General features: G+C 34.6%; 2 protein-coding genes across 2 annotated transcripts in view; one reads left to right on the top strand and one right to left on the bottom strand.

Moving 5' to 3' along the window:
- Positions 1 to 22,808: 22,808 nt before the first annotated feature.
- The window catches only part of LOC119640944 (E3 ubiquitin-protein ligase Topors), a 7,154-nt gene continuing 5,769 nt past the window's right edge, over positions 22,809 to 24,193 (bottom strand). The window contains exon 5 of the mRNA XM_038039318.1: positions 22,809 to 23,095. The gene's annotated coding sequence lies outside the window, so the exon portion shown is untranslated. The remainder of the gene's footprint in view (positions 23,096 to 24,193) is intronic.
- Positions 23,989 to 24,193, top strand: part of LOC119641012 (zinc finger protein 58-like) — a 2,255-nt gene continuing 2,050 nt past the window's right edge. The window contains 1 exon segment of the mRNA XM_038039433.1: positions 23,989 to 23,995. Coding sequence (XP_037895361.1) covers positions 23,989 to 23,995 — 7 coding nt within the window.

Below are 24,193 nucleotides of genomic sequence, written 5' to 3'. Positions count from 1 at the left end.
TTTAAAACTTGATGTAAATCTATGTTCTGTAACCCCATCTATTCATTCGTATAAGACGTCGCGCGGACATCTGTTTTGCCTACTTTTCGGTTTGATTTGCAAGCTCATTCACAAAACCTTACTGTTTAAGAAAACCCTTTTTGGTTCAAATATTTTCGATTTGGAGGAGCCGTGCGTGTACATTTCATTCAACCTACAGAATTTTCTACAAAACAATAATATTCGTGAAATGATTGCAGACGCTTCATAACCCAAATTATATAACATACATATCGGCTTCCAAGTAAGCGATGCAACATTAACCAATTGTTCTCTGCTTTCAGTTCTGAAACAAAAAAAAGCCAGCGACATGTAATCATTTCCGAATAAATATGATGTAGTTACACAAACGCAATTAAAGTCATTTAGAAGTGAAACGAACCGCTATAATCGTGTAACTCAACACCGTTTTTGATTTTCCTTGGAAATTACCTTGACGATATTGTGCGCACTATAAGCAAAAGAAGCCAGAACGTCATAATTGGATAACGTCGACTATCAAATATTCTATGACACTTTGCCTAATGCAAATCTTCATTTATTTTTATAATGTAACATTCAAAATTAAATTATACCAAGGTCCATTTTTCGTGGAAAGTCTTGCCTGAAAGCGGCACATTGGAAAATGGACCGACGTGTTGTAGATTTAACACAACAATATTTTTCATCATAAATTACTAAGTGTTAAGCGTAGTTACAACATAAGATCTTACATTTTGTAGAGGTTTCGAAACCCAGTTCCATCATATCCAAATTTTGCGCATTCTCTTAGTATCCCAATGATTTTTCTATAGCCTATACCATAGGTATAGTACAAACGTATATCAAGTTTGTGCGAATATATGCTGCACCCAAATGGACCTAAAACAGACCTAAAAAATTTCGATGAAATGTGGTCCACTGACGTATTTTGCTCCAGGGATTTTAGCGAATGGTTCGTATCGCAGCATTCCTTAATCAATTACCATAAAACGCCTTATTTTGAAAAGTTGTTATATGAAAACTGTAGGGCGTTGTAGAATATTTAGTATGTCCAGTGTAGTGATTTTAGTTGCTTGGTTGCATATAATAATTTTCGCAAAACAAATGAAATATCTGCAGAGCACGAGATCGACTTTCAATTTTTTTTTTACTATCTACTACTACCAACCACCCAAGGAGTGTCCCCTATTCATGTAGCACGGTGACAGCCAGAAAGAAGAAGAGTAAAAAGAAACGAGATAGGGAGGTAGCGGCGGCAATCCAGTGGATGCATGCCCAATCGACTGAGCACTCACTGCAGATACAACCAAAGAAAACTCTTCCGACTCTCGCTTGAGATTTAAATCTGCGAACACTGACTTGGTAGTCGAGGGTCTTACCTGCTCGGATACACAGGCGGATGCCATTAACTTTGTGACCGTAGAAGAAATATTTTTGAAACTTTACCAAATTTCTGACGCGCGTTCCATGTATTAAAATCAGTTTACTTACATCAACTAATAAACAACTTCCTAGAACATATTTAATTGAAAGGAAATGGTTTCCGTAGAAGAATTAACTATTAATGTTTGTGACATTACTTTCTTCGTAGGGCAATTTGTGGGAGTAATTTGTTATGATTGCTTGTGTGCTGATGCATTATTTATTATACGAACACAGAGCAATTAACATTGACATTCCCAATAACAAGTGCATGAAAATTTCATGAGCCGCGCTGTACAGAACAATAAACCAAACGAAAGTTTAACACAATCAAAGCAAAATAAAAGTTATCCGCCTAAATTTAATCGACAAATTTCTTACTCTTTCTCAAAGTTCGACCTTAATATTCGTAATTCTAAATCATAGTAAAGAGATAGGGAAATACAATGAAAGTAATCATATAAATAATTTATATTTATGAAATAACATTTTTTTAAACTCTCAATTATAAAAACAAGCAAAAGTCCAATTGTAGGCGCAACATTACTTCGCTTAGGACAATTTTGAAATGATTTTAAATAATAAAGAACAGGTCTATTTCCAATCCTTCCGAGTATTCCCATAGGAGGAAATCTTAATAAAATCTACACAAAACTCACTTTATAAGGAATAAGTTACAAGGGGCAACGCGCTTAACAAGCCATAATCAGAATTGGAAACTTATTTAGCAATATTTATAACTTAGTGTGATATATAGAAAAATTAACTCTAATTTGAGAAAATATAATCTCAGATAAACAAAGCAAAGACAACAAAGCGTGTTCACAAATCAAAATTCGTGGAAATATCTAAAAACTTGCGATCTGTAAGTTGGGAGCAAAAATGTATCGACAGAAGGGTAGGCGGATGCTGAGAAACAAATTTGATTTAATCAGTGTAATAAAATGGAGATATATCTCTAGACTCCTGCTGAGCGTTGCATACATCCGCACATATAATAGATGCAGATATAAATTCTGTTCGTTCGTTGATAAAATTGACCTTTTATCTAACAGCTTAATAATCAAAATATTCACTACCATTATCTATTTTAGCTTACAGACGCCCTCATGTTTGAAACTTCGTGGTTTCGAGGTGAACCAGATATCAACTCTCAACTCAGTCTGGCACGTTTTCAACTTCACTAAATATGATCGCATCGATATGGACCAGTGCTAATTAGAAGAAGACAGCTTTGAAAAATAATCGCCAAATAGGATAGAATAGCTTCCAGCTGAAGTGGAAGATAATCCCCTGGGATTACATTTGTTGTAGAAGCACAGACATATGCGGATTCCATCGTTTTAATTTGTTAAAAATGGAAACCACCCGGCCATATGCCGATTTGAACTTAGATCTTGTACGGTTTAAAAAATCGAATCGATAGTTAACTTTTATACTTTAATCAAAGAACGAAATCATGATCCTTCTTATCGATATAAACTCTCCAAAAAACATTGCGCTATTATCCCTAAATTAACTTATTCTTGTAATCATTGTTAATGATTACTTATTGTGTAAATTATGAAAAAGAAAACTAAAAGCGAAGAAGAACTAAACTTTCTTGCTTTGCAATATTGGGTGGGTCTAATTGAGTTTTATTGAATGTACATGGAAGTTTTTAACGCGCTCATTGAACAAAACATCCCGAAATCAGTGGTCTGTTTGGCCCGTATCCAATGTCAACCTACGTACAATAACTTCCACTATTCCAAGATGGTGTTTACGAATGCCATTACACAGCCAATTACGCAGAGGGACATGCTTAAATCGATTCGGAATTTGATGTTGATCTATATGATCTCTAAAGCTTCCTTTTTCGAGCATTTTCATAACATGAATATAATCCCATCTTCCGGTTTTAGGGTCTTCTAAACTTTTAGTCAAATTTCATTTTTTATACCCTATAACACTTGTGGTACCAGAAAATGCTAATTTGCGCGGACGTATGTAACACGCAGAAGGACTTGAGACAGATCCACCTTTTATGATAGCGGTTGACTCAAAATCATCTTCTGAATCGGTCTAATCTTGTTTCCCCGTCTGTCCATCTTTTTTTCTTGTGTTCAACCTACAAGCCACAATTCTTGGGGTGTTTTGATGAAATTGTTTGGCCCAATGACGATTGCGGAAAGTCTAAACCTTCTAAAAGTGTTAGAAAAATTCAACATAAGTCACCTGCCTGTATGGGGGCCATACAGCCCCCAAGGCCACTTCAACACCTGACAGAGGTATGGTGTTTTTCAATGAATTATGATGCGTTGAGCTACTCTAATGTGCCAAATCCAACTTCCACCAGTAAATATTATGATTTTAATAAAACCAATATTTTACTGCTTAAATATCGTCTTCCACAAATTTTGATCGATTTCCCTGCTAGAAATATTGAAACCTTCCTGTCATCGTTCTATAATGTATTGTTATGAAAATGCCAAATACTGTTTATTCCAGCTAAGTAACAAAATCCCTAAAGAGGGAAAAACCAAATGCACATTCGCAGCGCGTGGTGCAGCTGCCAGTCGAGGAAAACGAGTACCAGAAAAGCAGGTTAACGAATTAAAAATCAAGCTATAAAATTAGGTACTATTAATATGATGATAAAAATGTATGTAAATAGAATATTTGTAAAAGGCAGAGTTAGTAGAAAAAGAATGTTCGTTGAGCAGTTGAAAGTATTGCCAAAAATAAATTGTGATTAATCCCACATTTAAAGAAATACAATTGTAAATAAAAAAACTTTGAAGCGTCTTTCTCTTGACCAAAATATCCACGGTCCAGTGATACGGACTGTATCTTAGAAAAGCAAATTTCATAACAGTATTGTTATTATTATTATAATTTTAGACTAATGAAATAAATTTTTAGACTAAGAAAAAAGACATTGACCACTAGCAACACAGGCAATCGGCTCTAATTTATGTAAATGTACATTAGATATTGAGCCTAGTAGTTTTAATAAAGTAATATATTGAATTGATATTCTCTTCTGAAGCTGATTTTAGAATGTCCAAAGGGGTTAATCGTTCCAAATGCAATACTTCTAGCCAAAGAAAAGTTAAGGCATCATAACTTTTTTTCCGGCCGCTCCGGTCAGCCAACTCTACTCTCGAAACAAGTGCCTGCTGTGCCCCCTGATTTAAGAAGAGAATTAAATACAGAGAACAAAAATATAAAAAAAACAAACCTTCAAAAAATTTATGAAAACTAGTTCTGCTTAAGGCCATTTCGCCTACTCTGCTGCAAGGCAGAGATTTAATTACCTCAACCACCAATGTGATTACAAATACCTTCAGTTGAAAAAATCCTCACCGCTTGTTAACCTTAAATATTTTTTAAAGTTTGTAAACTCCAAAAGAAAAATCTCTGTATATCCCTCGCATGTATCTTCCAATGGCTCTGAGTCCTCTGATGATATTGCAACCTCAAATCTCTTTGCTGAATACTTCCGACTCAACTTTTCAACTTCTAATTCCAATTAAACTATAAACTATCCGCATGCGATAATTAATTCGATTTTGATTCCTAACCTTGTCATTTTAGAAAATGACGTTTTAGACGGTTTAACGACGCTAAGATACAGCTGTGCGCCTGGACCTGATGATTATGTATACTTAAATCATGCCCTGTAGAGCTACGGGGTGTTATTTCAATGATTTTTAATCAGTCCTTGAAATCACGTGTTTTCCCTTTGTACTGGAAGAGTAATCTCCTTACTCCAATTCGCAAATATGGAAATAGACATCGCGTTGAGAACTACAGAGGCATCGCCAACTTATACAAATCTTATATTTCTCCATTTCCGCATGGCTTTCGGAAAAGAAGACCTACTGTTACGAATCTCTTAGAGTTTACTTTTCATGTTTTCTGATGGTTCTCGCACGGATGTCGTATGTACTTATTTTGGTAAAGCGTTTAACGTAGTCAACCATAAAAAATTGATCTTCAAACTCTATGCTACTAACTTCTCTTTCGACTTAGTTAAATGGATTAGCTCTTAACTGCATAACAGATCATTCAAGAGTCTGTTTAAGTTCATCGCCTCGGATGAGTTTCGCATGACGTCTGGTCCCTCAAGGGAGCCAATTAGGGTCCGTTTCATTTAATTTATACATAATTTATCTCCCTTCCGTGGTTAAATCTAGCCAAATGTTAATGTAAGCTGACGATGTTAAACTGTTTTCTTCCCTCTCCTTGGAATCGCATTCGTATCAGCTTCAGATTGACTTAAATAATTTGGTTACAAGAAGCTTTCTTTCTTAAATGTCATTCAGGAAGTCATTCATTACTGAGTGTTTCATTGATTCACGCAAGTTTGAAAACGTTCATTCTTTCATCGATTTGACCCCTAACTTCACCCCTTGCAATCTTAACTTCTCACTATGATTCGAAAATTAACTGTTGTTGTTTACGGTATTGGTTGCCAAACTCTTGCATGTTTGCAATAGCTCATTTTGGTTCTGTACTAGTTGTTGGTCTGCGTCTGTGTTAGTTGTATACATGCTTTTTTTCGTTTTTTTCTTCTTTTTTTCTTTCTTATTTGTTTATACGTGAATTATTATTTTAATTGTTCGTTTTTTTTTTTCTCTATTTTTCCTAATACACTTTATATTTTTTTTTAACATCACTTAGTATATGGTTTACTTTAAAGAGACTATTGAAATCGACTGTTTATTTAGTTTAGTACCCAAGAAGAGATTCCTTTATTGGAGGACTCCCAGAAAACTTCTGGCAATTGTTGTTGTTTGTGGGACCGCTGTTAAGTGTCTTTTTTCCATAGATCTTTGCTCATATTGAGTTCTTTCAATGCGCCCTTTGCACTTCTGAGTACTAATCGAGTGCTAGACATTGTTATTGGGATTATTTTAACCTCTCCAGCTGTCCATTGTGTGCGCACATTTGCGGCTAAATTGGAGTATTTGGCGATCTTCTCCTGGTTACCTTGGTGCAATAGCACCATTATATCTGGTCTATTAGCAGTTGTCATGTGGATTGTAAGTACGGTTCGGACCCAGTACATTCGGGTGTTGTTGTTCTCCATGACCCCTCAGGCTTTTACTTGAAATATGCAGGTTGTCGTTAACCCTAGCTTTTTAACTCCGTCTTTGTAAGGGCTCCGAGTTCGTTTTACACCACACAAGAGTATTTTAAAACTCATGTTGCATATGTGTTGATAGTTTTGGTGATTTATTTGACATTATGGCTAGTCTTGCGAATTTGGCCCACACGTTTATAAAATTCTTTCCAAAGCTCATTTTTGATTATAGTTTAGTCAAGTCGTGTAGTTTATCGCTAGATGTTTGCATCTCTCAGCCGATTTAATAGCTTCGATCATCGCATCATGAGTTAGTTCGTGGAAAGTCTGTTATAGTTTCACTCGAATGATCGTAAGCGTCGTATATTTGTCAATCCCGAACTCCACTTTTTTAACGTCATCCATGTAGAGAAGATGGCTCAAAGTAAATAATTTTTCTTTATCCGCTTGCATACCAAATCCTATTTTACTGCCAGTTAGAACTTTCGATAACTATTATTGTTGTTATCATTATTATAATTTTTTTAATTTATCCACCAAAGTAATAAATTATGGGATTAAAAGTAGGAGGGGCACTAGCAACTAAGACTATCGGCTTTTCTTTTCTTTTAATTAATCTATTTGCTTTTATAAAGTTAAATATTTTATTGACATTATCTTGTCCAGGTGCGACCAAGAAGGAGTCTTCGAATATTGAAAATGTTTTTTGTTTGTGCCTTTGCTAAAATGCCGACGATATTCTTGTAAATTAAAAGAAGGACACAAAATATTACTGCGATTTTTCTTCGGACCACTTGCTTGCGACGGTAAACTTAAACATCACAGACAGTTTGTCAGTCACACAAGCTAGCCGTAATCCCTTAAATTTTAACTGGAACACCGTGAACAATATGAGGAATATTATTGCCACGTACGGTGACAAAATTAATACTTTTTGGTTACCAAGTCATATTGGTCTCTTAGAAAATAAGTAAGCATACCTAACAATCGCATCTGTAGCTTACGTATTTTTAATTATGGACGACATAATAAAAAAGCTTGATTTTCGAAAGTATATCAGGAAAAAATGGACGAAAAAAGTCGACAGCGCTACTACCAGACCTAAACATTTGCAAGGATTCGACCTATTCGACCTATTACTGGTATTAAAAGCAAAATAATATCGTTTGTTTTGATGGGATGCCTTCTTGCAATTGCTTAGCAAATATTGCTAGCGATATGCCCTATCTTAAATGTTTTTGTTGTATGTTGTATGTGGTATATACAAGGAACTTAGGACGCAGTCCAATGTATGTTGCAAAAGAAATATATAATGCTGTATAACAATAAGAAATAACGCGTGTGTTTATACGCACATATATTGAATTCACAATTCAGGAAATGTAGCGGGTCAAGAGAGATAAAATGCTGTTTTGTACGCTAAAGCATCGAAATCAATGACTTAATCAGTTTGGCAACTCTGCGTGCGTCTTGTAGTCGCGTTTTTATTCTGTCAACAAATATTTCAATTTTTTTAGTGTATTTCTTAGCTTTTTTGCTTTATTCGTGTTTAAATTTAAAAAATTCTCTAAAAGAATACAGTGTGAATTTAATGTATATGATTTTTTTAAACATTTATGTGAAAAAATCATTTTGGTTTATTGTAAGCAACCATTGAGCTCTTAGTAAAAGTCTCTCTTTTTGCCCGTTAATCTGTGTTTACAGTTTTCGTTAGTTTTCGCTCTAAATTTACCGTGGGCAGGGAAGTGAGAAATTTGCTTTAATTTTCCTGAAAATTTGTGCCGTGAAAAAAAACATTTTTTTTTGTTTTTCTTTTTCTTTTTTTTTCCTTCATAAGCTACTTTTTTTGTTTTCAATGGACATGGATTGTTTATTTAATCCATGTCGTGCGAAAACCAGCCCTGAATCTGAACGATTCATTTCTTGTTGGTTGTGTGATCGTTTTGGACATGCAAAGTGTGCTGGTATTACCGGCCGTGCTGCTAATGCAGTCCTTGACCCTTCTAAAGGTTTACGATGGTCATGTCCTGACTGTAGAAAGCGGGACATTGATTTCTACAAACTCTTCACGGAGACGAAAAATTGTTTCTCAGATTTGAGCAAAAATTTCGGGTCTTTGTGGGAGAAGTTTGAATCAATCAAGACTAGGTTTGATGAATGTCGGTATATTGTGCAGTCATCTTCCTCTCCAGCTAACAAAGTCTCAACGCGTAGCGTAGCGCGTGGTTCGTCACCTCCTAAGTCCGTTTCGTTGGTGCAAGTTAGCGATTCCCTAAAGGCTACAAATAATGTTAGTGTTTCTGCTACGGCTGAGTTGATTGGTAACATAAATGTTACAAATAGGCCGAGAAGTCCTTCTGGCTTGAGCTGTGCTGAAGTGGCAAGGGTATCTCCTCCCATAGATGTCACTCAATCTTCTCAGGCGTCATCGCCCAAAACTAATAAGGGCAATAGTAAATCGTCCTCTCCTCCTCGCTGTTCGAGTGTAAATGCTGGTCGCCAAACTGAGCAGGTCGCACTGATGACATATGCTTGAAGGCAGTTCCTCCCAGAAAGGCAATATCTGTGTCAAGACTGGCACCAGATACATCTGTTGAAAACATAAAGGGTTATCTGGCAGCGAAAGCCCCCTCTGTTAATTTAAAGCGAGTTAGTATTTTCAAACTGGGTCCTTCTCAATCTAGAGCTATCTCATCTTTTAAAATTCTAATTCCGACCGAAAATATGGATTTGATTTTAAATAAACCTTTGTGGCCGGTTGGATCCTTAATTAAGGAATTTATCCCTCGGGACCGACCCCGTAATGCGAATGCAGTAGCTCTTTCCCCTTCAAAAAACTAAATATTTCTTCAGCCTCATTTTCTCTCATTTATCAAAATGTTAGGGGCCTAAATTCAAAAATTCGTTCTACCTTCCTAAATTCAGTGAACACGGAGTTTTCCTGTCTGGTCTTCACTGAAACATGGTTGAAGCCGGATCTACATTCGTCGGAACTTTTCCATAATTCGTTTCAAGTTTTCAGAAACGATCGTTTGTATCGCAATGGTGGTGGTGTTTTAATTGCTATTTCTACGGCACTCCCCACCTATTCGTTGGAATTTCCATCTACTCCCGATGTTGAATTTATCGCCATTCGAGTGAAATTTCCTAAGAAAAACTTATATGTGACCTGCTCCTATATTCGCCCAAATTCGGATGTCTCAGTATATAAGAAACAGGCCGCCCTCATTTGTGAAGTGGCCAAGCAATCTAAACCTACCGATATAGTCCTTGCGTTGGGTGACTTCAATTTGCCTCAAGTCAATTGGTTTTACAGTGATAGTTCTGGCTGTTTGATCCCTTCCTCAACATCTGATAAAGCCGTTGTGTTCTTCAATGAATTATTTGATAATAATTTAGTTCAATACAATGGTACCCCTAATTGTAATGGGAGATTTCTTGATCTCTGCTTTGCAAATTTTCCTGAGGTTTGCGTTAATCGTTGTCTTCCGTTTAGTTTACCTGAGGATCCATATCATCCAGCATTGGGTGTTTCCTTTCATTACAAGTATGTTGGTTCGTTTAACTTCTACGTTCAAAATTCAAATTTTTCATATCAACTCTATGATTTCCATAAAATCAATGTTTCCATACTAAAATCACATCTTTCTCATTTTGTGCTCGATTTCTCAGAGGGAAGCATTGATCGCTTACAGTCGTCGTTCTACAATATATTAAATCAAGCTATTTCTGTATCCGTTCCGATCAAGCAGTCCCGTCCTCGAAACAAGGGTCCCCCGTGGTTTAATAAAACAATTAAATACTACAAGAATAGGAAAAACAAGCTTTTCAAAAAATTTTCGAAAAGTGGTTCTTCTCTCGACTATTTCGCTTACTCTGTTGCAAAGCATAAATTTAATTCCCTCAACCGCCAATACTACTGCAGTTACCTTCAGTTTGTTAAATCCTCCTTGTTTGCTAACCCTAAATACTTTTTCAAGTTCGTTAATTCCAAAAGAAAAATCTCCATAAATCCGTCGTTTGCGTCTTTTAATGGCTCCGAGTCCGCGGATGATTTTGAAACCTCAAATCTCTTTACGGAATACTTCCGACAGAACTTTTCAACTGCCAATTTTGATTTATCGATAAATTATCCATATCCGATTTCTAATTCGATTTCAATTCCTAACTTTGTTATATCTGAAAATGACGTTTTTGAAGGATTGAGCTCTCTGAAATATAATTGTTCGCCTGGACCTGATGGGATCCCCTCATGTGTACTTATATCTTGTGCTGGCGAGCTTTGTGATGTTATCTCAAAGATTTTTAATAAATCTTTGAATTTAGGTGTTTTCCCTTTGTGTTGGTAGACTTCTTTCCTTATTCCTATTCACAAAAGTGGTAGTAGGCAACTTGTAGAGAACTACAGAGGCATTGCCAAGTCTTACCTAAACTGTTCGAGCGAATTGTGGCTCAGCATATAGCCTTTTCCATGAAATTGTATATTTCTCCTTTCCAGCATGGTTTTCGAAAGGGAAGATCTACGGTGACCAATCTGTTGGAGTTTACTTCTCATGTTTTCAAGGCTTTTTCTAGTGGTTCTCGCACTGATGTCATTTACACTGACTTTTGCAAAGCGTTTGATATGGTTAATCATAGACTTCCTAGATTTAAACTCCAGACTTCTGGCTTTCCTCTCTTCTTAGTGGAAAGGTTAAGCTCTTATCTGTATGGTAGATCATTCAGGGTTTTGTTTAACCTCATTACCTCGGATGAATTCCCCGTGACTTCTGGCGTACCTCAAGGTAGCCACTTGGGACCTATTTTATTTAATTTATACATCAATGATTTGTCCTCCGTGATTAAATTCAGTGAGATTTTAATGTATGCTGATGATGTGAAACTGTTTTCTTCTTTTTCCGTAGAATCGCAATCACATCATCTTCAAAGTGATTTGAACAATTTGGTTGCATGGTGCTCTCTCAATCTTCTGAAACTAAATCTAAATAAATGTAAGAAGCTTTCTTTCTTGAGAAGGAAGTCGTTCAGTACTCAATACTTCATTGATTCGCACAGGTTGGAAGACGTCGATTCGTTCATAGATTTAGGCGTTCTATTCGAATATAGATTACTTTTCAATTTGCATATTGAGTCCTCGCGCTTGGTTTTATAAAGAGGTGGTCCAAAGAGCTTGATGATCCTTATATTACGAAAAGGCTTTACACGTGTTTGGTTAGACCTATACTTGAGTATGCCTCCGTTGTGTGGTCTCCTTCATATAGGTGCTACGTAGATTCAATTGAATCTATACAAAAGCAATTCTTGCTGTTTGCCCTTAGGAATTTGGGTTGGGACCCGATTTCCCCTCTTCCAACCTATGAAAATAGGTTGCTTCTGTTATCCTTACCGTCACTCAAGACACGTAGATTTGCTCTTGGGGTTTGCTTCTTAATCAAATTAATAAATGGTGCAATTGACTCGCCCGCATTACTTCGTGAGATAAGCTTTAATGTCCCTAACCGTTTCTCTAGGCACTTTTTGTTGATAAAGCTTAGTCAATGCAAATATAATTTTGTACTGTTTAACCCGCTCAGAGTTGTTTGCAAGAACCTAAATGATGTCTATCATCTATTCTCATTAACGGACTCTTTAAAGTCCATTAAAGCAATATTGCTTAATAAGCGCGATTTACTTATGTCATACTTAAACTGACTTAACCTTAAATATGTCATTATGAGTCGAAATTAATTTGTTGTTAACAATTATCGGTTGCCAAGCTTATGCATGTTTGCGATGGCTTAGGGATTCACTTGCAATTTGGTCCTGTATCGGTTGTGGGTGTGGCTCTATGCTAATTGTGTACATGCTTTTTGTTTTTTTCTTTCTTTTTTTTTCCTCCTTATTTGTTTTATAGTACTTATACTAAGTTTTATTATTAATTAATTTTAAGATTTACTTAAGAGTCAATTGAACTCGACTGCCATTTTGTTTTAGTTGAGTTTCTTGTATAAGTGGAATAAATAAATAAATAAATAAATAAATAAATAAATATATATGATCAAGGAAAAGAAGTCCAGAGGTTCGTCGACAGACGAAGGGGACAGATAAGCAAGCTACCTTAAGAAGTTATAGTTTTTAGGACTACGAATGACCAGAGGTTCGTCGACAGACGAAGGGGACAGATAAGCAAGCTACCTTAAGAAGTTATAGTTTTTAGGACTACGGATGACTGCTAACAGGGACTGTGGACTGACATGGCCTTAGAAAGGGAGCAATACACGTCCTTACAAGATATATAAAAAAAAGGCATGATAGTGTTAGTTGCTAAGGCTCATCCTACTTTGCAGTCCCGGAACTTATTTCTTTGATGTAATAATACTAATAACATTACTGTGACTTAATTCGTTGAGTTTGATAATAGATATAATGATAAAAACAAAATTCATTGTTTTTTTCTTGAGGACTCATTACTCTGTCCCTTATTTTATTTATTCATTCGGAAGTTTGCTTGTGTTGAGGAAAGTTTACAACAAATTTATTTCGTTTGCAAGCTATCGCGGTATATGCGCGAACCCATTCTTCATATACAGCAATCAATCACAAAGGCGCGCAATGCCTTACACATGCCAAATGGGAGTTGAAAATGTACTAAAAAAGATCATGACCTTTAAAACGATGTTATTCTAGCTAATAAGTTCCACTACACCCTACACCCTCACATATCCTAGGTGGAGTGCAGCCTTTGTAAGGATATATGAAACATACATTCAGAAGGACTTAGGACTTTTTATTATACGAACCGATAGAAGCTTCTTTGATATTTTTTGAAAGATATCTATTTATACAAAATTCAAAGTATTTTGCCCCAGAGATGAAACCTATTGAAAATCAATTGGATCGGAGAAATTAGGAATTTATCAAATTATTCGAAAAGTTCGCTAAATAATAGTACTCGGGTGTACTAAATAAATATTAAAAATTCACAGTAAACGAGCCAAGTTTTTGACTCCACCAATTTCATTCCTATCAAAAACGAGCCTTTATAGTGGGGTAATTTTTAATATCTTAGGACGAAAATTGCTTCATTGCTATCATCTTATCAAATTTTGACCGGGTAGGTATATCTTTCGGACTCTGCCCGATATCATTGTAATAAAGTCTTTGGCAAGAAAATTAATTTTGCTAAACTTAGAGCACTTCCATGAATTCGCCTCCTATATAAAGGCTTTCATGAAAAGTACGCTCTTCTTTTTATCAAAAGAACAGTTGAAGAATTCTACTAAACGGAATGGCGTGCGACATTTAATAGCCATCCTTGCATGACCATGATATTTTACGCGTTTTTTTTTTCCAGATTTGTAAAATCAAAGCAACAAATGATTAGATTTTTAACATTTCTTATGCATATTATATGTTTCCCTAATAGAGGAATTATATGTTTCCCTAATAGAGAAATTAGAGGACCTCTATAAAGATGGCTTGCAGCGTAGAAAGTTTGTACCATTTGTTGGTATACTTGTTAAGTGTGCTTCTACATAGCATAGTCGATGATTTCCAAGAGACAAACGTGCAAGTGGTTCATTTGCATTTCTTTGTTTTGGTTTTGGTACTTCATTGGCTGAATATGTTACATATATGATTTAGCCCTTAGCTGGCTAAATAATAATGCATACATCATAAAGTAAAGCTTGAACCAATCCAACTTCGCCGGTCTACGGTTTTCAATCTAAAGACAAAACAATACAAGTGTATTTATATTAATTAATTAAAAAACAAACAAAATTGAAAACTTATTATTATTACTATTATTATTATTATAAATTTAGACAGAGAATCAATTCCAAGACTAAAGTCTTAAAAACACTAGCATCTAAGGCTTTCGGATTTATTAAAAACTTTACCGCACTTGAGATTTGAGCCCACGACCATTGACTTGCTAGTCGAGACTCTTGCTTACCCGGCCACTCAGGCGCATTAGAAACTTAATTTAGTTCAATCTTCTTTTAAAATGTTCTGGATAAACCAAAAAAAAAAACTACTATATAAATTACTTATACTAAAGAGGCAATTAATTAAAAATGGCGAATTTTATCCTTCTGTGGTGATTATCTGGCGGAGCTGATTTCTTCAAACATTAGATCCTTACCGCGTATTTCTTCTTGTTCTGTTTTAAGGTCCGAGAACGGATTTTCCAAGCGCAACGCCGTCTTTCTTAAAAAAATTCGTGGATTTTTCCCCGTTGCTCAAAAATTACAAAGTTTAGAAGGCTGAAATTTCCCAAAAATGGAAAAAATCGACCATGCCCACACAAAGTTGCAAGTGATTAAATTTTATTTTTTAACTTTTTTGAGTTTAATGCTTATTTATCGTAAGGCCGACAAAACGGAATGTTTAAAACTGTTCTGTACATTCCTCAAATGAAGATAGATTATGTGCCTGAAAAAGTGTTAATTCTAAAATGAATATGATAGACAACCCGACCTGGCGAATCGATTGAAAGAACTTGGAGAGTAGGTACGCGAGATTCGGCTCTCGTCGAATATAACTTTTCATAATTAATGTGCCAGGCAGACTATAACTTTCTTGCGGATCTAAATAACGTAGCATAATTATGTCGTACAACATAAGATATAAGATTCATATGTAATCATAAATTATCAATCATAAAACGTCGTTATAGCCACTGTAAACTCACAAAAATTAACAATCATCGTCTCTTGTTATATTTATTAATTTGTATCGGCCCTTCTGTTAAAAGAAAGTTAAATGCAATTTTTGTTTTTAATTCCAGACCGTGATGTACGCATAAATTCATTGACCATATCATACTGTAAAATAGTTTTCTTAAGAACGCGAATGACAACAACGAATAACAAAATTTTGCTTTGATAATCGAAAGCTAGGGCAAAAAGAGAAGGAAGAACAAAAGAAAAATAAATAAAGAAAGAAAGGAAACATTTTATAATAATTTAATCTTTTTATGATATCGCAAAACATAGTTTTGATGTTCGCCTGCTGAACTTCCTTAATGGATGCAAAGTGCTTTCGTGACATTCAAATTTAGTTAGTTGCCGTAGCACCTGATGTCATGTATCATTTTATTACAGATTCAGCACATACTCAAGAACACAATCTGTTACGCTCTCAGCAGCCAAGTTGTGCTTATTGCATTGTCCACAAGCAACTAAAACATTAGCGTTCGGTCGATTCAGAGTCTTTTTAGTTGGAAAGTTCAACAATAGTTAACAGCATTTAAAAGTAAACTTAAACGCCGAGCTTCCTTGAAATATATATTTACGTTCGCTGGCGTTTTAGGACGAGAAGATCGAAAACTAATGGAGATAAAAGAAAAACAATAACAACAAAAGTTTTTTGTTGTTACGGAAATTAGTTTATGTGATAAAAGCCATCTTTTTTTGTCATGTTCGCGCTTACATGTATTTCATAATACCGACTTTGGAAAATATTTAAAGAATGAGGATTCAATTGAAGCAACCATTAGCCTGCAATTTAAAATGCAAAAAAGTGAACAGACTAAATTACGTAACTACCGGTCAATACTTTATAATACATTTGGTGACTTGGTACTTGTCAAAGAATTGGTCTTAGTTATTGGCGGACACAATGACATGGAATTAGATTTAATTGGTGACTTAAGTCAACTTAAAAAGCAAGTGTCCGCTATTTAGGAAGGCGTACAATATAAAATGCATATTGATTTTATCGTTCAAAGAGAAAGTGTGTACGGCCTTAAATATGTACAATAGACTTATCAATTAGGTATCTCTTTGCATAAAAGAAAACATATGGCGGGCTCCAAAAAAAGGAATTCAATGCTATGCAATACAGAGTGGGACTGTGGCGCGCGGTATCTACTCTAAATTACAAAGCATTAAGTAAATGGACTTATTTAATAGATCTGAAAAAAATGACAAAGAAAATATCCATATAAAAATTAACCCTTGGCGGTACCAGTAAGAAGAAAAGATTGGCTTTTACTGAAAATGCTAAATAAAAACAAAAAAAAATTGTTGCCTTGGACGGCGCACAGAATATGATCTGACCTAACATGGTCCAAGTAAATTAAATTTTCTTGTTCAAAATTTTATTATTTCCTACCTAAATTTTAAATAAATAAATACGATAAAGAGGAAATCGAAAGGAAAATGCCTACTTTCCATGCGATCTCTAATATATCTAAAAATATTTATGTGAAATTACAGCTCATAAACACCCTAATAAGGAGTGGAGTCCAATTTTGGTACAGTTAATGTTGATGTCAAATTATTACTAAGAATCAAATTCCACTGTTCCAAATATTGAAAAGTCAACTGTTTTGCCACATGAAAGTTTAGTTTTGTTGAGAACAGTTATATGGCGATAAATTTGCCACATCCGATCCAATGTTTTAAGATCTATTAACCACGCTGACTTTCAAATTCAGACTCGCAACGGTGGTCCAATTCAATCCATTTTCAACAATGTGCGTTCTTACGACAGATGGACAAGCCTAAATTATTTTCTGAAGTGATTGTTATAATAAAAGCATGGTCTATCTGACCTTCTTCTGGGTATTACATACGCGCCTATAAAGTTAACGTAGGTTATAATACATGTGGGACAAAGTATTGTAGGAAAACAAGTAGGCGTTGGTTTTATTTTTTTTTTGGGATGTCAAGTTTTCTTTTTTGTTCGGAGCGTTTTTTTTTTTTTTGATTATTCTAGTTTTGGATTTTGTTGAGTTCAGTAAAAAACGAATAAAAAAAAAAAAATATAAATAAATAAATTAAAAATTACTTCTTCTGTAAAAACATCCAAATGCTACACATATGGTTATATAGTAAATTCTTTTGTGAATACAGTATGTAAGCTGCTTACTCTCGGCTGTAGAAAATTTAAAAATAAAAAAAAAAAATCAACCCAACGCGAGTGCATTAAATAATCCAATTCGCTAATTATATTAATGTTGTGACTAGTTTGGTACCCTTAAAGAAAGGATATTCCCAATATAAAAAAAAAAGTATTGAGTGAAGTATGTCATTCATAAAGTAAAGACTTTTTTTTTCAAGTTTTAAAAAAAAAAAAAAAAAAAAAAAATAAAGAAAAATAAACATTTCTTACGACACTTAAAGTAGAGCTAAAAATAACTAGAAGCAGATAATTTTAACCAATTGAAGATCGCTTGTTTCAATAGAGCCAATAACTCACAATGTGTGAAAATATGCACATGCAAGCTGGTCAATACGAAAGTTAAATCGGCGGAAAATTTTGGGAGGCTATATCAGATGAGTATCGCCTAGACGCCACTGGCACGTATTATGGTGACAGTGATTTGCAACTGGTGTAGAAAATCAAAGAACGGACGTGACAGCGGTTTCAAATTAGGTCAAACTAGTTGTATATTTTTCTTTTCTCTAGGACCTCGAATGTACATTCGGCGTGACTAGGTGAGTTGTTTGTTTTTATATCATTAAAATAATTTATAATTCTTGATTTTTATGACATTTACACAATTGTCAACATTAGGTTAAGTCATTTTTAATAATTACAATATAATAAAATGTTTGTAAACTAAATTAAGTTGTTATGATACTGGCTGGCGAAGTAAGTGTACACTTAACACACTCCAATTCACTATACACTCACTTACACATTAAAAATTTATAAAGATTCTATAGGGCAAAATCATTTTCATGAACCCCCCAATTGCGGCGAGCTAGTTAGATAAAGTTTAGAGCCCTTTGAGCTGCTTTGCATGCTACAGTATAACCCGGATGTTCTTATTTACGGTTCGGTAAACATTCGCATAACGCAAAGGTAGTAAAGACGCCGCAATGACAGTTCGTAAAGTTCTTACTGATTTTGGTCACCATCAGCTGTCTTCTCGCACAGCTTTAGTGAGTATTATCATGATGTGCATCGTTCTTTTTATTTATAAAATTCAACTGCATTTAAAATATACTTGCTCCGAGTCTTAATAGTCGAAATATGCGCTGCGGTCTTTATCGGGTAGCTTATGAATGTTCTCACGGTAGACACTTACCGTTTTGGAGGCGAAAAAGCCATAGATCCATATTCGCTTATCTTCAACTTCTGTGAGCCGCTGACCTGCTAAGTATGGTTGCATCGATCTGCACAAGTGTTAATAGAAAGAGGCCAGGTATGAAGAATATGCAGGGTACCAGCTTAAGCTGAAAATTATTTCCTTGGTTGATTTTGGTGCTTTCAAGACAAAAGTTTTTTGTCCGAAATCTCGCAACCCAATTTCCAACGGTTTCGTAATTGGCGAGTTTTTATTCCCAGCTAACTTAATGTAGCTTGAGCTGGAGCATTTCCAGAAATGACATTCACATCTTTAAACTTTGATGTATACTGAACGGCAGCTTGTAAACAACTGAAACTTACGTCGTCGAAGCATCAACATCGAAGTTATCTATACGTGAAATTTCGAGACACTTGAAAAACGAGAGTTATTTATTCCTAGGTCGTCACGCGAATTGTAGACATGACAAGTCAGTGTATATCGAATTTTGTATAAAACTCTTGGCCTGCATTATTATGAGTTATAGTTGGCGCAAGAATCGAAGCTTTCAAATCGTCCACATAAGCTTACACTTGTTGCGGATTTACGAGTAGTATATATGTAACACATGTTCGAAAGGACTTTTTATTATACAGATCAGTTGAAACCTGTTTACCCGGTGTGAAGGTGTAACTATACCCTAGATCACTTGTAATGCAGTGTATAGTAAGTTTTCGTGAACGTATTTAACATCCATAAGGGCTTAATGTAGGCCCGTTTTATCAGAATGACCGAATCAGAATCATCTTTTTTCCGTCTGATGTCTGTCTATGTTTATATTCAGTCTATAGGTCGGATTTTTCAGATATCCTTATGAAATTTAATACACTAACGTGCTCTGGGGAACGTTCTGAGCGAAAATGATCGAGATTGGTCACTTTTTCGATCACTCCCCATATAACGACCTATTTTCAAAGACCATTATATGGAATAAAAATTCCAATTTTCAAAAATTTTCGACAAAACCCGCTGCGTAATTGCATTTCGACGTTCTGTTTAGGCATGAAAAATTTAATTCGGCTGCGGCAATTTTTTGAACCATCTTTGATATAACCTAGGAACACTAAATCTTTACAAGGTTAAAATAGGTAATTTTCGACATTTCATGGTGAAAATTGGTTCATAACAGTAAATTGACAAAGAAATCAACCTTACCGATATAGGGTTGGTTACGTAGGTCCATTTCTTGGATACCACCTCAAGAAATGAAAACCCTTATATTCCAAAAAGGCCTATATATTGTTTTATGATGAAAATTTATTCACGATAGTGATTTGATATAAAAATTACGTGGACTATCTTGGATCCCATCCCACATAAATTCTCATCGCTAGTAAACCCTCCAGAGAATGGTTTGAATTTTTTTTTGTTAACCGAAGTGTGTGTGCAAGATACTCGTTCTCTTCCAGATTTGCAAAAATAAAGCAACAATTAATTAGATTTTTAAAATTTCATATGCATTTTATTTTTATTATTGTTTACATATATAAGTTTATATTTATTAATAATTAAAATTGTAAGATGTCTTGTTTTAGAAAATAAAAGAAACTCTCTGGCATATCTCATATAAAATAAAATTATCTCTTTTATTTCATTTTTCTCGGATATGAGTAATAAAACTCACTGAAAGCAAATTTTGGAAATTAGAAAAAACAAAAGTAAAAATAAAAGAAAATTATCTTGAACTTGATTCGACTCATTAACCGCCTAAAAAACATTTTTCTTTTAAGGACTAGAGCCAACCTTAAAAAATCTAATAGATTTGTTGAATACAAGTCGTAATACACATAACATAACGAATACTTGGAATTATGCGCTTGTATGGTTTTACAGCACCTTGTGAATGGTTGGAGGTGATACGATTTCTCCTTGATATTGGGGCCACTTTTTATATATGGAAGGGGATGTGGGCTCAATAAGGCTTATAACATTCTCTGGGACGCAAAATATCTTTTATTATGCAGACTTATTGGAATCATTTGCTGAACCTACCTAAGACCGCCCGTCCTTCCATCTGCTCCATGTTTGTTCATATATTGTTGTGTTCAATCTAAAGGCTGCTAAGATGAAAATGAATTAGATCAGTCCACTTTGCGGTCATCCCCCATACTTTGCCTAATTTTGAAAGTCGTTATATGCCAAATATTGATCTTTGCGCGTTATCCCGACAATAATTGCTAACTATTAGTATTAATATTTTTGCATTGCATTGAACTGCATTAATAAAAAAAAATTTGAATCGGACTGAAGAAATTTTTGCATTGACAACCATATACGTGTTCCTACGAAGACCAAACTATTCTATGGCAAAGACAGTTAAATTTTCAATATTTCATGACAAAAATTGTTCCTTAATAGTGATTTGTCACAAAAATTAACTATACTAAGTTTAGATCATGTATGGCTGTGTATTTGACTCTGCGAAAAATAAGCTAAAAGAATGTAAGTCTATTCTTGTTATTATTCGATATCTAAAAAGTCTAGAATATTGATCCAGTATATTTGGCATAAAAATTAGATGAAGCAAAATTTGGATCAATTTTTGGATCAAATTTCTCATATATATAAACTCAAACGAAAAACGTCCCGTTTGTAGTTTTCTATGAGGCAAATTAAAAAATGCCAAACTCGGTTCAGCGTTTGTGCACCTTCCAATACAATTTAACATTTACAATCTATCTTTGAATGTAAAACTGCGATTTCACATTTTTATACTATTCCTTATCATTAAAATCGACTGTCTGCAGCAAGAAAATACCTTTTATGCAAGTATCAACAACCAATGCCGATAAAGTTAAGCTAAATTCAGGGAATAGAGCGCTCGAAAATTTCATTCAACGGATTCATTTCCGCAGGAAGACCCAGAACCATGTTTCATTTGCAACTAAATTTGTATCGAATATATTTCGAAAGGGAAAAATTTGATTTTCATTAATACGCCATAATAATATGTAATATACTAAGATTGTGCGGAGCGTTTGAGATAGATCGACTTTTTATTATATCGATCGATTCAGAATCATTTTCTGGTTCGATTTAATCATGTCCGTCCGTCTGTCCGTTTTAAATTTCTGTTTTCAGCCTATAAGCCACAAATTTTGGGCTATTTTGATCAAAATAAATGCCGAAGGACATACTAGGACCCCTACTGGGAAAGATTCGGTTCGGATCACTTTTTCCTTACTTTGCGTTATTTTGAAAACGCGTTTTATAAACAAATGTGCTAAGCAAAGCGGTGGAAACGATGAGCTGCGCCTCATTGTCATTTCACTTCTTGTAAAACAAAATCGTATCACTTTTACTGGAAAACCTTGTGCAATCTAGGAATAATGTTTACAATTACATCAAATGAAAGCAACTTAAGGCAAAAAAACTCTTAATCTTGCTAGTAAAACGCTAAACCCATTCCCTGTCTGCTAATTTTCCGCCGTCGCAGTCATTTCTACTTTCAACTCAATTCTACATAAACACTACTCCACCTCCGCCTACAATTTCAACATCTGATCATCACTAATAGCCCATGTATATACCGGGCATTACCTGATCAGGTGCTAACACAAAAAAAATAAATAAGTAAAAGTAATTGTTTGCCGTACAACGCTGGCAAAAATTAAAAACCAATTTGTTCATTTAGACAGAGCTTTGGCGCCGTTGTCATTGCACCAGATGGACAAACAGAAAGACAAACCGTTTAGATCAATTCCATGATATATGGTTATCATGATCATGAATCTGGGTCTGCGAAGAATGCATCGCAAGGACTCGCCAAGTGTTACGTAATGTAGCACCTGTAGGATCATGTAGTTGATGGTGTAGTTGATGGTACAAAAATGATATTTAATTGAGAAATAATTTGATGACGTGCGAGAGAGTTTTGCAAAGAGGCTCGTTTAACTATTTGCTTATTAATAAAGTCCAAATTTGAGAAAATTAATGCTTATCCTTAAAACCAGCGCATAACGGCCAAATTAAAGTAAGTTATCCACATACATATATATACATGTACATATATTCATATATATATATATATATATATAATTTGAGAAAATTAATGCTTATCCTTAAAAGCAGCGAATAAAGTAAGTTATCCATATATATATATATATATATTGAATATATATGTATATATATATATATATATATATTGAATATATGTACATGTATGAAAATGTAAAAGAAATGCACAAACTATCAACTAATTTATTAAATAATCATTATAATATAATAATAGTCAAAATAAACAAAAATTTTGCTTAAAAAAATGAATATAGCCTAAAGTTACGAATAAACTTAAGTTTATTAATTAACGTTCAACGTGCTTGGATTTTGCGTTAAATTTAGCCAAGAGTTACTACTTAACTCTTAAACGATTTACTGCTATGGATTTTTTGAGTGTCACTGCGGACGCGAGATGTCCAGCTGGAAAAAAAATACATTCAATTTCTTCCGCTCTGTCGTGCATTTATGCAACTGTTTTCAATTTAAAAGCAATGGCTATTTGCATATGTAGGATGAATAATCTGCAAGATCCGAAACACAAAATAGCAAATGTTTTGGCAAATTAGTAACTAATATTTTACGCTTCGCCTATTGTGCCAATCGGCAGATAAGACCCTCTATGGATCTACGACGTTAAAATAATTCTGATAAATATAAATAAAATAAAAACACAAGTCAAGAAATTCGCGACATAAGATTTGTATGAGAAAAACATATTTTTAATAGCATCCGTCCGTCCATCAATTCAAAGCAATTAACCAGTTAACTGTGCATGACGAATATAAACGTTATGATACGTCGGATTCGTCCTTGTCGTATTTCCGAATGTATTTTAGAAAATATTTTTGTCATTTTGTCAAGTACTTTATTACAAACTAATTTCGTGTTACACATACTCCGAGCTTGACGACACAGGTAGACACAGTCAACTGGTTGAATCCATATGAATTGCCTAAAACAAGGAAATGCCAGAATTCATTTCTGTACAGCAAACTTATTACTCTTTCCTAACTATATCCCACACTAATTGTGGTACCGACATACATTAGTTTGTGCGGGTGTATACAAAGGGATTTGAGGTTGGCCAAACTTTTATCTGAGCTTGTCTGTTTGTCAGTCTGTCTGATGTTGTCCATATTCTTTTGTGTTCAACGTACAGATCACAAATTTTTGGAACATTCTGATGAAATTTGCTACCAATTCATTTTGGGCAAAAGAACATTATCGAAAGTAGTTCGGATCAGATCACTTTTTGGACCACTTCCCACATAACATATTATTATGAAGAGCCATTATATGAATAACTATAGCGGCATACGGTATTTGTATTTTTTTAATACGAAAGAGTAACGATCCTTTTTTTTACAGTGCTGAAAACAGCACTAAAATATAATAATTCAAGAGAGAAGTTGAAATGGCAGGTAAGATTTCCTTTTTATATTTTAATTTTATTTTATAATTCTAACAATTTCATTTTATATATATTTTCAAAAGACAAAAAATTATCAAAAAAGGAAATCACTTCCCAAGAAGGCAAAGAAGAACATGTCAACAACAATTTTCGGGGACCACGTCGTCGCCGCGGAGGGCGTAGGTGGCGGGAACGCAATAGGCGCCCA

This window comes from Glossina fuscipes, unplaced genomic scaffold, assembly GCF_014805625.2.
Source record: "Glossina fuscipes isolate IAEA_lab_2018 unplaced genomic scaffold, Yale_Gfus_2 133, whole genome shotgun sequence".
Lineage (NCBI taxonomy): Eukaryota > Metazoa > Arthropoda > Insecta > Diptera > Glossinidae > Glossina > Glossina fuscipes.
Note: the sequence above shows the minus strand (reverse complement) of the source record. Positions and strands in the feature narration are given on the sequence as shown.